This window comes from Gossypium hirsutum, chromosome D01, assembly GCF_007990345.1.
Source record: "Gossypium hirsutum isolate 1008001.06 chromosome D01, Gossypium_hirsutum_v2.1, whole genome shotgun sequence".
NCBI classification, from domain to species: Eukaryota; Viridiplantae; Streptophyta; class Magnoliopsida; order Malvales; family Malvaceae; genus Gossypium; species Gossypium hirsutum.
This window is the reverse complement of record NC_053437.1, coordinates 1,379,205-1,392,729: the sequence shown is the minus strand read 5'-3', so window position 1 is coordinate 1,392,729 and position 13,525 is coordinate 1,379,205. Positions and strand designations below refer to the sequence as shown.

The 13,525-nt window shown below is 36.9% G+C and overlaps 2 protein-coding genes across 2 annotated transcripts; both read right to left on the bottom strand.

The window, feature by feature from the left end:
* Positions 1–1,299: 1,299 nt before the first annotated feature.
* Positions 1,300–2,804, bottom strand: LOC107933066 (disease resistance protein RFL1-like). The gene is made up of 5 exons (XM_016865217.2): positions 2,549–2,804; positions 2,284–2,429; positions 1,995–2,242; positions 1,718–1,858; positions 1,300–1,621 (listed from the first exon to the last, which is right to left on the bottom strand). The coding sequence occupies exons 1-5, from the start codon at positions 2,802–2,804 to the stop codon at positions 1,300–1,302; spliced, it is 1,113 nt and encodes a 370-aa protein (XP_016720706.2).
* A 4-nt stretch (positions 2,805–2,808) lies between these two features.
* LOC107933067 (probable disease resistance protein At1g52660) lies at positions 2,809–5,279 on the bottom strand. Its single transcript, XM_041087818.1, has 2 exons — positions 4,768–5,279; positions 2,809–3,007 (listed from the first exon to the last, which is right to left on the bottom strand). The coding sequence occupies exons 1-2, from the start codon at positions 5,277–5,279 to the stop codon at positions 2,809–2,811; spliced, it is 711 nt and encodes a 236-aa protein (XP_040943752.1).
* Between the last annotated feature and the right edge of the window lie 8,246 nt (positions 5,280–13,525).

The following is a 13,525-nucleotide window of genomic DNA, read 5'->3' as shown; positions in this document are numbered from 1 at the left end:
GCTCACTTACTGATAGGACTGAATCAGTAGCATTCATACTAGCACCATTATTGCCACTTAAACAATGATCAGAAAAGGAAACACAAGAGACAACATTGGAAGATGAAGACAACTAAATCCAAGACCATATGTTTAATGATACATATATGACAATAAAATCCTACTTGTTATTTGAATAACTATCGTTATTTGACAACAAAATAGACAGCATTTGTAGTTTACAGATGTATGAAGAAAAGGAGAAAAGCAATTTGAGTGGATTCATCTTCTCATTCTACATTTTTCCACCACTACTCATCTTCTAAAATGATGAGCGTTTGTCCTTTTGCAGTATCGGAGTTTAGTGGGAGCTTCTTCAGCATTGGGCATTCTACAATTGATATTTCCTTCAGCTGTGGGAAAGGCAGAGCATGGCAGTATAATGTCAAGGTTGGAAGAATTTGAGAAAGAAGAACTTCAGCTAAAGATGAGTTGAGTAAAGCTGCTGAAAGTGATGGTGATGAAGATGAGCTGACTAAAGCTAGTTTTCATAGAAAAAAAAGATGAAGGTTACAGTTATCTTGATCATGGTCAAAGATATTGAGAGGTAATGTTGGGACTTGGTGCTTTTTACCTGCTACTACAAATGCATGTTGAATGTGTCACTTATGAAATAGGTGTATGAGTCTGAGTGAAGGAAACAACAACAGCAGTCCAAAGGCAAAGAACCAATTGAAGAGATGTCCAATAAATATAAGCATCAGGATTTAACTAATCAGTTTGCTGTAAGTGATCAAATCTTTGCATGCCTTCTTTTTCTTATAGCCTTTCTTTGATAATCCTTCTAACTTATTGATAAATGAAGCCTGAAGCCTATATATTAGAAATGCAGTCTACTGGATTGACAGAGGAACCTGTTACCAAAGGTAACTACGATGGTTATGGTTGACTTATGGCATGTGGTCCTAAGAAAGGGAAAGAAATTATGTTATCTACTGATAGATGTGAATATCATTTCGTGTTTGATTTATAGATGAGACAAATCCTTTGTTTTATCTTACCAGGTGAAATTTCACATGGTCGAATTATACAACAAGACACAAAGACTTCAAGTCCTTCCATAAATGCATCTGCTCCTTTCGAAAAGGTAATCTTTGGGAGAAGCTAAAATAGAGAAAACCAACATGATATACTCTCAAATTGAAACATTTTATTATAAATTACATGTAATTTAAAGATATGCAAAATAGAACTTACAGTGAGGTATGCAATGATACAATAATGGCTTTAAGCCTTAATTAATATCCAACATTTCATAGATTACTGAGGTTTGAAAGAGGGGAGAAAAGCCGTTCGAGTGGATTCATCCTCCCATTCTACATCTTTCCACCACCCCTTCTCTCCTTTAATGATGAGTCTCTGTCCTTTTGCACTATTGGAGTTTAGTGGGAGCTTCTTCAGCATTGGGCATTTTACAATTGATATTTTCTTCAGCTGTGGGAAAGGCAGAGCATGGTAGGATATTGTCTTCATTTTAGGCAGACGACATAGATCCAACTCCTCGAGCCTAGAAAATAAGTTTGTATTTGCCTTCGAATCAGTGACTTCATCAAGTTTTTCCTCACTAATAATTTCTTTAAAACTGTGAAAACCACGTATAAGTAGTTTTTCCAAATGTGGAGCAAAAATTACCCAACTCACATCCCTCATTTGTTTGCAATAGGTTAGGCCTACATACCAAAGGCTGTGGAAGTATCTTGCACCTTCAACTATGTTGCTTTCGATCTTCACTTCTTTCAGATCCATACAATTCGTACATTTTATAGAATATAGGTTCTGCAGATTTACTAAAGCCAAAATATTCAGTGGCCTTGAATCTCTGAAATGTAGAAGGCTTACATGTTCAATGGCACAGCTAAATAACTTGTTGAACCTCGAAGCTTTTTCCACCTCCGAAGCGCTTCTAAAAGTAAGAGTCAACACATTCAAATTTTTTAACTCCAAAAGCAATGAACATCCATAGCCACATCTCATCATTTTCAGTACTCGCAACTTGGAGAAACTGGATATAAGTTGTTGTGGGATCATTTCTAGATCGCGTGTCCACTCTAGATTCAAATATTTCAGCTTTTCCAGGGCCTTCAATTCGACCGGCAACTTTCTTATTTTTGTGAATGACAGGTTGAGATGTTCTAGTGAAACCAACTTTGCAATTCCTACGGGCAATTCTTACAAATTCGTATTGTCGGGCAAGTCTAGAACCCTTAGCATTGGCATAGAATTAAAGAAGTCATCCATGATTACCTTCAAATCATTGTTGCTAAGAAACAAAGTTTGGAGATTGGGACATTCCAATATCTCAGTTAGGTTTTCAATTTGATTATCCATCAGCGACATTCCTGTTATCTCTTCCCACTTTTCAGCTTCTGGTAGTTCCTTTAACTGAACACCTGATTTTACCAAAAATTTTCACCAACAATCCACAAAGCCATGTCGCGAACCACATCGTGCATCCTTACACGATCACTAAAACGTACTTTCTCCAATAAGCATGCGTCAATAAGAGAACCTATAATGAAACGTCCCTGGTTTCTGGCAGTGCTTAAATCAGTATGCTCGTCCATAAATCCTTCCCCGATCCAACAATGTATTAGTTCATCTCTTTGGATGGGATGATCTTCTGGAAGAAAAGAACAATACAAGAAACAAGATTTGACTCTTTCACTCGTTAAACTGTCATAACTGAATTTTAACTTGGGATACATCTCTTTCCCTACCCCTGGGAACACAGAAGCTGCTGATTGCCTTAAAAATTTCAATAGCATATTCTCATTCTGGAGGGGTCTTCTTGGATGCCATGGCTCGCCCAATTGTAATTAAAGCAAGAGGTAGTCCTGCACACTCTTCAACCACCGCTGTAGCTAACTTGCGAATATCTGGATGCATTTGAAGGGTTTCTGACCCAACCTTCTCCTCGAACAGTTTCAAAGCTTTTCCTGGCGGTAAACATTCCACTTTGATATTATTAGCCATGTTGTTGGTTGTTTGTTGGAACATTTGGCAGCAACAACCAAACAATGAAACACTAAGAGCATAAGCTCTTCAAACAGCAAGCAGAAACACAAAGCATCAAGAGCATAAGCTCTCGGTTAACAGGCAGAAAAAAGAAAAAGAAAGAACAATGGCAGCAGCTCTTAGAAAAAGAACAAAACAGAGAACAAAGGAGGAAGAAACAAAAACAATGTACTTGCTCACAAATCGTGTAGCAAGGAAGCAATCTGCCTTACAACTGATATGCTTAATTTTTCAATAAGAAAAACAATACATTTATAGCCAACTACATCAGTTATTACTACCTAATACCACTAAGTAGCCTAGTAACTTTAAAAACATTGCTTGTACACATGGATAAGCTGACTTATCAGCTCAACCAACCCATCAAAACATCAACCTCAAAGTTCATTCTCAACCAAACTAAATTACATTACAACTAAAACAGAAAATATGTTGCTGCAACATGCACAAATGCTGCAACATGCATACAAGAAGTATGCATTCAACAGAATCATCATAGTACCATGAATTTTAACAAAAACATAATAGCAGCATGGTTGGCCATTTTCAACACTCCTCCTTGGACTCCATGCTGCAAATACCAGTCATTCATCAAGGTTTTTTGAACTTGGCAGCTCTTAGATGCTTTGATTCAAGCTGACCAATTCATTTTCAACCTTGGCCTCATTCACAAACAACAAATCTGACTTACACACTTGACTATCCCAGTCTTTTGTGCCAAAGATTTGTTCACCAAATGGAGTCTTCTCCTCCTTCACAGCCTTGGTTGACAACTTGTTTCTTCTTGCACAAACAGTTCCTGAGTATAGTTGTTTGCCTTCATTCTGCCATTTTGGCTTGCAACTATACAACACACATTGAGCTTCCACATGTTGCTGAACTCACACCTTTGACAGACTCACATCTTTGCATATTGTCTTCAACAGGTGTCTTCAACAGGCTCGCACTTTGCTAAGCTTGCAGCTTTGACATCTTGCTAAGCTTGCACATTTGGAAAGCTCACACCTTTCCTTGAAACTCCTCCTTCAGCTTATTGAAGCTTGTTTGGAGGTCTTATAAGTTTGAGCCGATGTTGAGCAGGGGAAGCAAAATCAATGGTCCCTTAAGACTTAGGCTCATGATACCATTTGTTGGAACATTTGGCAGCAACAACCAAACAATGAAACACTAAGAGCATAAGCTCTTCAAACAGCAAGCAGAAACACAAAGCATCAAGAGCATAAGCTCTCGGTTAACAGGCAGAAAAAAGAAAAAGAAAGAACAATGGCAGCAGCTCTTAGAAAAAGAACAAAACAGAGAACAAAGGAGGAAGAAACAAAAACAATGTACTTGCTCACAAATCGTGCAGCAAGGAAGCAATCTGCCTTACAACTGATATGCTTAATTTTTCAATAAGAAAAACAATACATTTATAGCCAACTACATCAGTTATTACTACCTAATACCACTAAGTAGCCTAGTAACTTTAAAAACATTGCTTGTACACATGGATAAGCTGACTTATCAGCTCAACCAACCCATCAAAACATCAACATCAAAGTTCATTCTCAACCAAACTAAATTACATTACAACTAAAACAGAAAATATGTTGCTGCAACATGCACAAATGCTGCAACATGCATACAAGCAGTATGCATTCAACAGAATCATCATAGTACCATGCATTTTAACAAAAACATAATAGCAGCATGGTTGGCCATTTTCAACACATGTTCGATTGCATTTGACAGCACACGTCACGACTACGAGTTGTGAAAATGACTTTAGAGCCATTTTGTTGTGTTGGAAGAGGTACCCCGGCTCCTGTGAGATCAAACCGTTCCCATATATCATCCAACAACACTGCAAACTTCTTTCTACATAATACGTTGAAGATATCTCCAGCTTTCTCATCACGGCTCCTAGATTCCCAACCTTCATTGGAAAGGCCTATTCTTTTGGCAATCTGATCCTGGACTTTTTCAATTGGCCGATCTTGAGATGCAACTGCCCAAGTTACACGGTAATCATGCGTAGTATCATGGAATTTGTTATTGATTTGGTTTAGGAGGGTTGTCTTGCCAACCCCTCCTAAGGCATATATGCCAATAACTCCCACTTGTTCCTTTTGAAGACTGCTCCAAACCTGATTGACGTAGGACTCTAAACCCACAGTTGGCTCAGAAGGTCGTTTAGTTTGCGGAAGGAAGTGGTGGCTTGCAAGCCACATCACTGAAATCTCCATTCTCCTTCAGGTGTTTCACCTCTTGGAGTATTGTTGCGATTTGCTTCCCGAACTTGTGGGTGGACCTGGGATGCCTGGAACAACAACCTCCCATACATGACTTTTCAACTTGCTGAGGACTCTCCCACTCAGTTGATCAGCATCGGCTATCACATGATCAGCCCTCTGAAGCCAACCCTCAACTTGGTTTAGCCGCTTATGTTGCTGCTCATCTTCAGCAATTCTGACCCTGCTCATCAGATCACCCCTGAGCTCCTTAAGTTTTGCTACTTCAGCATCTAAAGCATGAAGGTTATCTTCGAGATTGCATATAAAACTTGCCTGTCCAGCAGCACAATCCCCGCAACGGGTAATGATGGTATCGAGTGAAAGTGCGATTGAGAAGATATTACCCATACCTGGTTTTGATTTTAGAAGAGTGAGTTCAACAATTTCAGGAAATAGAAGCAAGGAATAGATCAAAGATGCTTATTGAGTTATATGAAAGAGTAAGAAAATTTTGGTAAACGAAAACAGAGAAAGAAAATTGGCAGGTAAACCATATATGCATAAAAATTTAAAAATATTAACAATAATAATTAAAATAATTTATATTTATAAATATGTTTTCATTGAAAATATTTTTCCAAAACTGTTTTAAAATAATAAAAAATAATTATGTATTGTATTAAATTTAAGTGGTTTTAACTTTTATTTAATTTTAAAAAATGTTTCTAAATTTTTAAAGTTAATACTTATTGGAAGGCTTAATATATTATTCAGTACTCAAATTTGACAATTTTTTTCTAATGTGGTACTTGTATTTTAGAAAAGTTGTATATTTTGGTACCCAAAGATTATAGTGTTAACTTTTTAGTATTTAATTCAAGTTTTATAGTTGATTTAATGAAAATTAAATACTAATATTATAAAGTTTGAATTTTTATGATTTTGTTAATAGAATGAATTTTAGTAACAAAATCATAGGTGTATTTTACTGGTAATAATGGTGCGTTCTTCTCCATCTTTTCCAAAACCTTACGGAAAGAAAAAAGGGTGAACCATGCCACAGGATAACACTGCTTATCATAGGAAATTACTCTTCCTTGACTATTTGAAACTGTCTGGAAAATAGTGCTTCACCATTGGCAATTATTTGCGTGAAGATGGTCACTCATATTGCTTAAAACATATATGAGATTGAACTGAAAAGGAGATTGAAAACTAAGACAAATTTAGGGTCATTCCAAGAACTACCTCCCTAATCAGCATCACTATCGAAGTTCAATATATCAAAACATTTAGTTGCCAAATGTGAATTAACAAACATATAAAGCAACCAAAAGCATTCACTTACCTTGCATCAATAGTTTCAAGCATTCACTTGCAATCCATGCACTATCGATCTTCACCTCTTCTAGGTCCATACAACTCGAAAGTCGTGAAGCATATAGATATAAGCGTATTTACTAAAGTCAAAACGTTCAACGACCTTAAGCCTGTGAAATTGTTGGAGTTTATCAAGAATAAAAGACTGAGAACAGAGAAGAAAAATGAGAAGCTAAAAACAAGAAGAAGCTGAAAACGTTTTTCATCATCAATTTCTAAAGGAACTGTTGCCTTTAAGTTACAAGCATTACCGAATACATAACAACTCCCACTAACAACATTGAAACTTACAAAACATTACTTGTACACTTAAACACACTGACTTATCAGCCAAATCAGTACCTAAGCATAAAACATATCAGCTAACTAGCCTTTATACATCATTACAACTGAGCTACACTAGTTTATGTTGGAACACTGGCAGCAACAAATCAAACAAATGAAAACACCAAGAGCATAAGCTCACGAACAGCAAGCAGAAACAGAACAGAGAACTCAAAAGCAAAAATGTGAAAATGAATGGAATACTACATCTTTTCATTTCATTTGAAAATATAAGAGTTACAAAGTTAGAATGTCAGTTACCTAAACTTGTAACTACTCCCACCTGTTTTGGCAAGTTGCCAACTAAAGTAACACAAAAGAAAGCTGAACAATTTTTAGCTATTACATCCATCAATTCAAATCTTAACAACTCTAAAAGTCTAGTTACATTTAGCTTGGATGGCATTACAAAATGAACAAAAGTAAACAAAATAATTAAGCTGCTTCTGGTCCCGCTTGAATGCTGGTCTGCTGCAGCTGCTGGTCTGCATCATGGCCTTCTGTTGCATTGCAGTCCATTCTCAACACTCCTCCTTGGACTGTAGGCAACAAACACCAACCAATTCTCTAAGAATTTCAAACCTCATAGCACCTAGAGGCTTTGTTAAAATGTCAGCTAATTGATCTTGTGAACTACAATATGCAAGACTCACATCCTTTGATTGTACTGCCTCTCGAACAAAATAAAATTTGAGCTTAAAGTGCTTTGTTTTGCCATGAAAAACAGCATTCTTGGAGATAGCTATTGCTGATTGATTATCAACCATGATCTCAGTAGGCTCAAATTGTTCCTCATTTAAATCACACAACAATTTTCTAAGCCAAATAGCTTGGCTTACTGCTCCAGCTGCTGCTATGTACTCTGCCTCAGCAGTTGATTGAGCAACTGTTTGCTGCTTTTTAGAGCTCCAACAGAAAGCTCCTGAACCGAGAGAAAAGAGGTAGCCTGATGTACTCCTCATATCATCAATCGAACCTCCCCAGTCACTGTCTGAGTAACCAGATAACTTCAGCTGACCTCCTGTCTTGAACATCACTCCAAACTTCAAGGATCCTTTCACATACCTGAGGATTCTCTTTGCAGCCTTTAAATGTGATGTGTTGCAGCTATGCATAAAACGAGATAGCAAACTGACCGAATGCATAAGATCAGGTCTAGTTGCTGTCAAGTATAGCAAACATTCAATTAGACTTCTATACTCTCTTTCATCCACCTTTTCTTCATCTCCATAGCTGCTCAACTTCTGTCCCATGACTAGAGGTGTACTCACTGGCTTGCAGTTTTCCATATGGAACTTAGTGAGAATTTTCAAGGCAAATGCATACTGGCTGATAAAAATGCCTTGATCAGACTGGTATACTTCCATACCAAGGAAGTAAGTCATGATTCCCAAGTCTGTCATGTCAAACATGTCTTGCATATTCTTCTTGAACTCCTGAATCAAATCGACCCTGCTTCCAGTCACTAATAGATCATCCACATATATTGAGACAATCAGCAAAGTCTCATCTTTAGACTTCTTTATAAACAAAGTTGGCTCACTCAAACTTTTCTCGAAATTGAGCCTAAACAGGTAAGCATCTATCCTGTCATACCAGGCTCGAGGAGCCTGTTTTAGTCCATAGAGTGCTTTCTTCAGCTTGTAAACCTTGTCCTCCTTTCCTTGGACTTTAAATCCATCAGGCTGTTCAACATAAATTTCCTCTTTAAGGAATCCATTCAGGAAAGCTGACTTGACATCAAGCTGATGGACCTTCCACTGTTTCTGTGCAGCGAAAGCAAATAGAAGCTTTATGGTATCCAGCCTTGCCACTGGAGCAAATGTCTCCTCAAAATCAATGCCAAACTGTTGATTGTACCCTTTCACCACAAGCCTTGCCTTGTGCTTGTTCAGAGAGCCATCTGCATTGAATTTGGTCCTGAAAACCCACTTGACACCTATGACCTTCTTCTGATCAGGTCTGTCTACCAGATCCCAAGTATCATTCTTATGGATCATGTCGATTTCAGCCTCCATAGCCTTCTTCCAGCTCTTGCTTCTAGCAGCTTCTTCATAGCTTGAAGGCTCAACAATGGCCATATTGCATCTTTGGTAGATGTCAGCAATAGACCTGGTCCCTCTCACAGGAGCATCGTCTACATTGGCATTACTGACTTCGTTTTCTGCCAACTCCAAATTGCTGCCAATCTGCTCTTCTTCAAACTGACTTGTATTAGAGCCATCTAGACTCCAAAACCTTCCTTCATCGAATTTGACATCCCTGCTTACCAAAATCTTCTTGGTTGAAGGATCAAATATTCTGTAGCCCTTCTTGCAGCTACTGTAACCAACAAATATACCTGGAACTGACCTCTTCTCGAGCTTGGTTCTTCTTTCTACAGGGACAAGTACAAAACACTTGCTGCCAAACACTTTTAAATGGGAAACAGTTGGTTTAAGATCATACCATACTTCAAAAGGAGTTTTATCATTCACAGCATGTGTTGGCAGCCTATTGAGCAGGTATACTGAGGTGTTGACACCTTCAGCCCAAAAAATGCTTGGAAGCTTGCTTTGAAACAACATGCACCTGGTCATGTTCATCACTGTTCTGTTCTTCCTCTCACACACTCCATTTTGCTGAGGAGTGTACACTGTGGTTAGCTGATGATGAATCCCAGCCTGCTCACATAGCTTCTGAAATCTTTCAGACAAGTATTCAGAACCATTGTCTGTCCTCAAGGCCTTAATCCTGCAGCCTGTTTGATTTTCTGCCAATGCCTTGAACTTTCTAAAAACTTCAAACACTTCTGACTTCTGTTTCATGAAATAAACCCAGCAAAATCTGGTCAGATCATCAATAAACAGTATAAAATACTTACTGCCATTCAGTGAAGGAGTCTTCATTGGTCCACAGACATCTGAGTGCACCAACTCAAGTCTCTTTCGAGCCCTCCATGCTTGGTTAGCTGAAAAGGGCAACTTGGCTTGTTTGCCAAGCTGACATACTTCACAAACGCCTTCACTTGCACTAACCTTCACCATGTCTTCTGTCATGTTCATTTTGTGCAGCAAATCAAGTGATTTGAGGCTAACATGGCCAAACCTCTTGTGCCAAAGATCAGTATTGTCAACTGAGCTTGTATATGCACTTTTCTCAAGCTGACTCACTTCCAGCATAAAACATTTGTCTCCCATAGGTGCTGAGACAATCTCCCTACCATGAGCATCACTTATAACACAAGAATCATTTTTGAAAACTAGTGAAAAGCCTTTCTTGACTAGCTGGCCTACACTTAGTAAATTTTGGTCTATTTCTGGCACATAGAGCACATCAGAAATGATTTTGTTACCTGAACCAGTGTGAATGACCACATCACCTCTACCTTTTGCTTCAATCAAGTTCCCATTGCCTATCCTGACCTTCGAGACATAGCTCCTGTCAAGGTTCTTGAAAAGGCTCTCATCTGCAGCCATGTGGTGTGAGCAACCACTATCCACAAGCCAACTGCTCATGCTTTTAGCTGCATAACATGAAGCTGTAAATACATGCTCCTCCTGAGCTTGGACATCCTCGGCAGACTTGGCTTGTACTGGTTGTGTTTGTGCCTTCTCATGACTTCTACAAATTTTCTCATGATGACCATACTTCATACAACTTTGCACTGTATATCTGGTCTGGTCCAGCAAAATTTTTCCAGGTGATTGGTCTTCTTGCAGTGAATGCATGGTGGAAACCTCCTTCTACCGGCATCTTTCTTTGATCTTTCCTTCTTTTCAAACCAAGGCTTCTTAGCTTTCTGGCTTGAGCTGGAGCCTTCTCTGACCTTTGCTTGAAAAGCACCTTCAAGATTCTCCTCCTGCCTGCTTGCTCTTCTCTGTTCAAGTGCATAGAGTGAGTTAACCAACTCAGACAAAGAAATGGTTGTGAGATCTCTCGAGTCCTCCAATGAGGAGATTTTTGACTCAAACCTTTCAGGTAAGGTGGTAATAACCTTCTCAACAACCCTGCTATCACTGAAATCTTCTCCAAGGAGTCTAATATTATTGACAGTAGCCATAATCCTATCAGAATATTGCTTGATAGTTTCTGACTCCCTCATCTTCAAATTTTCAAACTCCCTTCTAAGGTTGATGACTTGTTGCTGCCTAGTCTTGTCTGATCCCATGAACTCCTCTTTCAGCTTGTCCCAAGCTTGTTTGGGTGAGTCACAGGCCATGATGCGAGTGAAAATAACATCTGATATTCCATTCTGCAAAAAGGCCATAGCCTTGTGTTTCTTGGCTCGTTCCTCACCATGTTGCCTGATCTGAGCAATGGTAGGATTTGCTCTTAATGGTGCTGGCTCGACATCACTCTCAACTGCACTCCAGAGGTCAAGTGCTTGAAGATATGTCTTCATTTTGACAACCCAAATGTGGTAGTTGTCTCCAGCAAAAACTGGTGGTGGAGGAGGAGCAAAACTCATGCTGCCAAGACTGACTTTGAAAAAACAAAAAACTAAAACATAAACAACAGAGGTCCTCAAAGATAGGAGGCTCTGATTACCATTTGTTGGAACACTGGCAGCAACAAATCAAACAAATGAAAACACCAAGAGCATAAGCTCACGAACAGCAAGCAGAAACAGAACAGAGAACTCAAAAGCAAAAATGTGAAAATGAATGGAATACTACATCTTTTCATTTCATTTGAAAATATAAGAGTTACAAAGTTAGAATGTCAGTTACCTAAACTTGTAACTACTCCCACCTGTTTTGGCAAGTTGCCAACTAAAGTAACACAAAAGAAAGCTGAACAATTTTTAGCTATTACATCCATCAATTCAAATCTTAACAACTCTAAAAGTCTAGTTACATTTAGCTTGGATGGCATTACAAAATGAACAAAAGTAAACAAAATAATTAAGCTGCTTCTGGTCCCGCTTGAATGCTGGTCTGCTGCAGCTGCTGGTCTGCATCATGGCCTTCTGTTGCATTGCAGTCCATTCTCAACAGTTTACCATGCAATTCGGGCATACTTGCATGTAACAATGCTTCAGCTGCATGGTTGTGCATCAAGAGTTCTTGCTGCTGCATGGCTGGTCCATAATATTCAACACTCTTCCTTGGCTTCTATGCAGTAGACACCGTTATTGCTTCTCAAGCTCTCGAACCAAGTAGTCCCCAGGGGCTTAGTTAAAATGTCAGCAAACTTATTACAATATTTATGTCCTTTGGAGTCATCTGGTTTGCAACCTTGGAAGCCGGTGTGTAGATTCAAAATGCAAAGGAAGTAGGTTGAGCATTGTATGACAAAAATAGATGTAAAAAATGAGACATTTCAGTATGGTATAATATGATCAAATCATAAGTAATTGCTGATCCTAATTGTGGAGTTAAAATTTTGTTCAAATGGATTTCAGGGAGAGTAGTCATTAAGGTTTGAATACCATGGGTCAAAATTAAATTATAATTTTTTACGATAGTAAGAATGCAATTTCACAATTTTAATAGTCTATATCTTTATATATTTTAATAGTTAATTTTTGTTTAAATTTATTGGTATTTGTAAATAATTAATACATATATATTTGATCATAATTTCATTTTAATTTATGATCAAATATATATGTATTTATTCATTTATTTAGGCTTATTGTGTTTATTCATTTATTTTATTATAATTTAGGCTCTAAATATCATTTTAATTACAATTTAATCCTTTATTTGCTTAATTTCAAACTTTTATTCTTTTATATGCACATTGTTCTTGCTTTATTTTATATATTTATTTTTACATTCATTCATTCATTTATTTATTTTTATCCTTGTATTCACTTATTATTCTTCCATTTTTTATTTTCTTTCATTAGTTATTCATTTTATTTATGCCATTATTATTGATATTTTGTTATCTATTATTATTTCATTATTATTTATCACCCCTTTTTTTCATACCTTTGAAATTAGATTATTATTTTTTACTTGTACATATATTTTTTTATTTCATTTATTTATATATTTTATTCCAAATTGTACCATTAAATTTCATTTATATTTTAATTTGGTTCTTTATTTTCAATACTTCTATAAACTATTTTCTCTTACATTATTTATGTATTTATTTTATTTATTTCTTTGTTTTTAAGTTGGTATTGTCCTTTTATGTGCATACTTTGTTATTATTTATTTCATTTATCTTTGATTGTTCATATTATTGTTAAAATAGTGTATATTATGTGATGCTTGTAAATTGTTTTTATTAGTATACGTCATTTACATGACATTTCATCTACATCATCGTTCCGTTTTCTACATCATCTTTTTATCTCATTTTGTTAAAATCACGTCAAAAAATCGCGTTTAAATGTATTTTTCAAATTATGAGTTGATCCGATCACAGCTCATAAAAACAAAGGATTGGTGGCGACTCCTGTTTTTTCGTTTTCATTTTCAAAATAAAAGTCTACCCTTTAAAAAAAATGATTTCGACAGTATACATTTAAGTTTCCCCAATTCTTTTTTTTAAATATATTTAAATTTGTAATATCCTAATTTAATCATATAACCAATTATCTTTGCAGAAACATC

Bases quoted from the DNA above. Each gene is read 5' to 3' on its own strand.
- LOC107933066 (XM_016865217.2), bottom strand. From the start codon at position 2,804: ATGCTATTGAAATTTTTAAGGCAATCAGCAGCTTCTGTGTTCCCAGGG. The intron at 1,859-1,994 runs GTTCATTGCTTT...TCTACATTTCAG, and splicing joins GATGAGATGTGGCTATGGAT to AGATTCAAGGCCACTGAATA. The intron at 1,622-1,717 runs GTATGTAGGCCT...TGGTTTTCACAG, and splicing joins AGATACTTCCACAGCCTTTG to TTTTAAAGAAATTATTAGTG.
- LOC107933067 (XM_041087818.1), bottom strand. From the start codon at position 5,279: ATGGAGATTTCAGTGATGTGGCTTGCAAGCCACCACTTCCTTCCGCAA. The intron at 3,008-4,767 runs CATGTGTTGAAA...CAACAACATGGC, and splicing joins TGCTGTCAAATGCAATCGAA to TAATAATATCAAAGTGGAAT.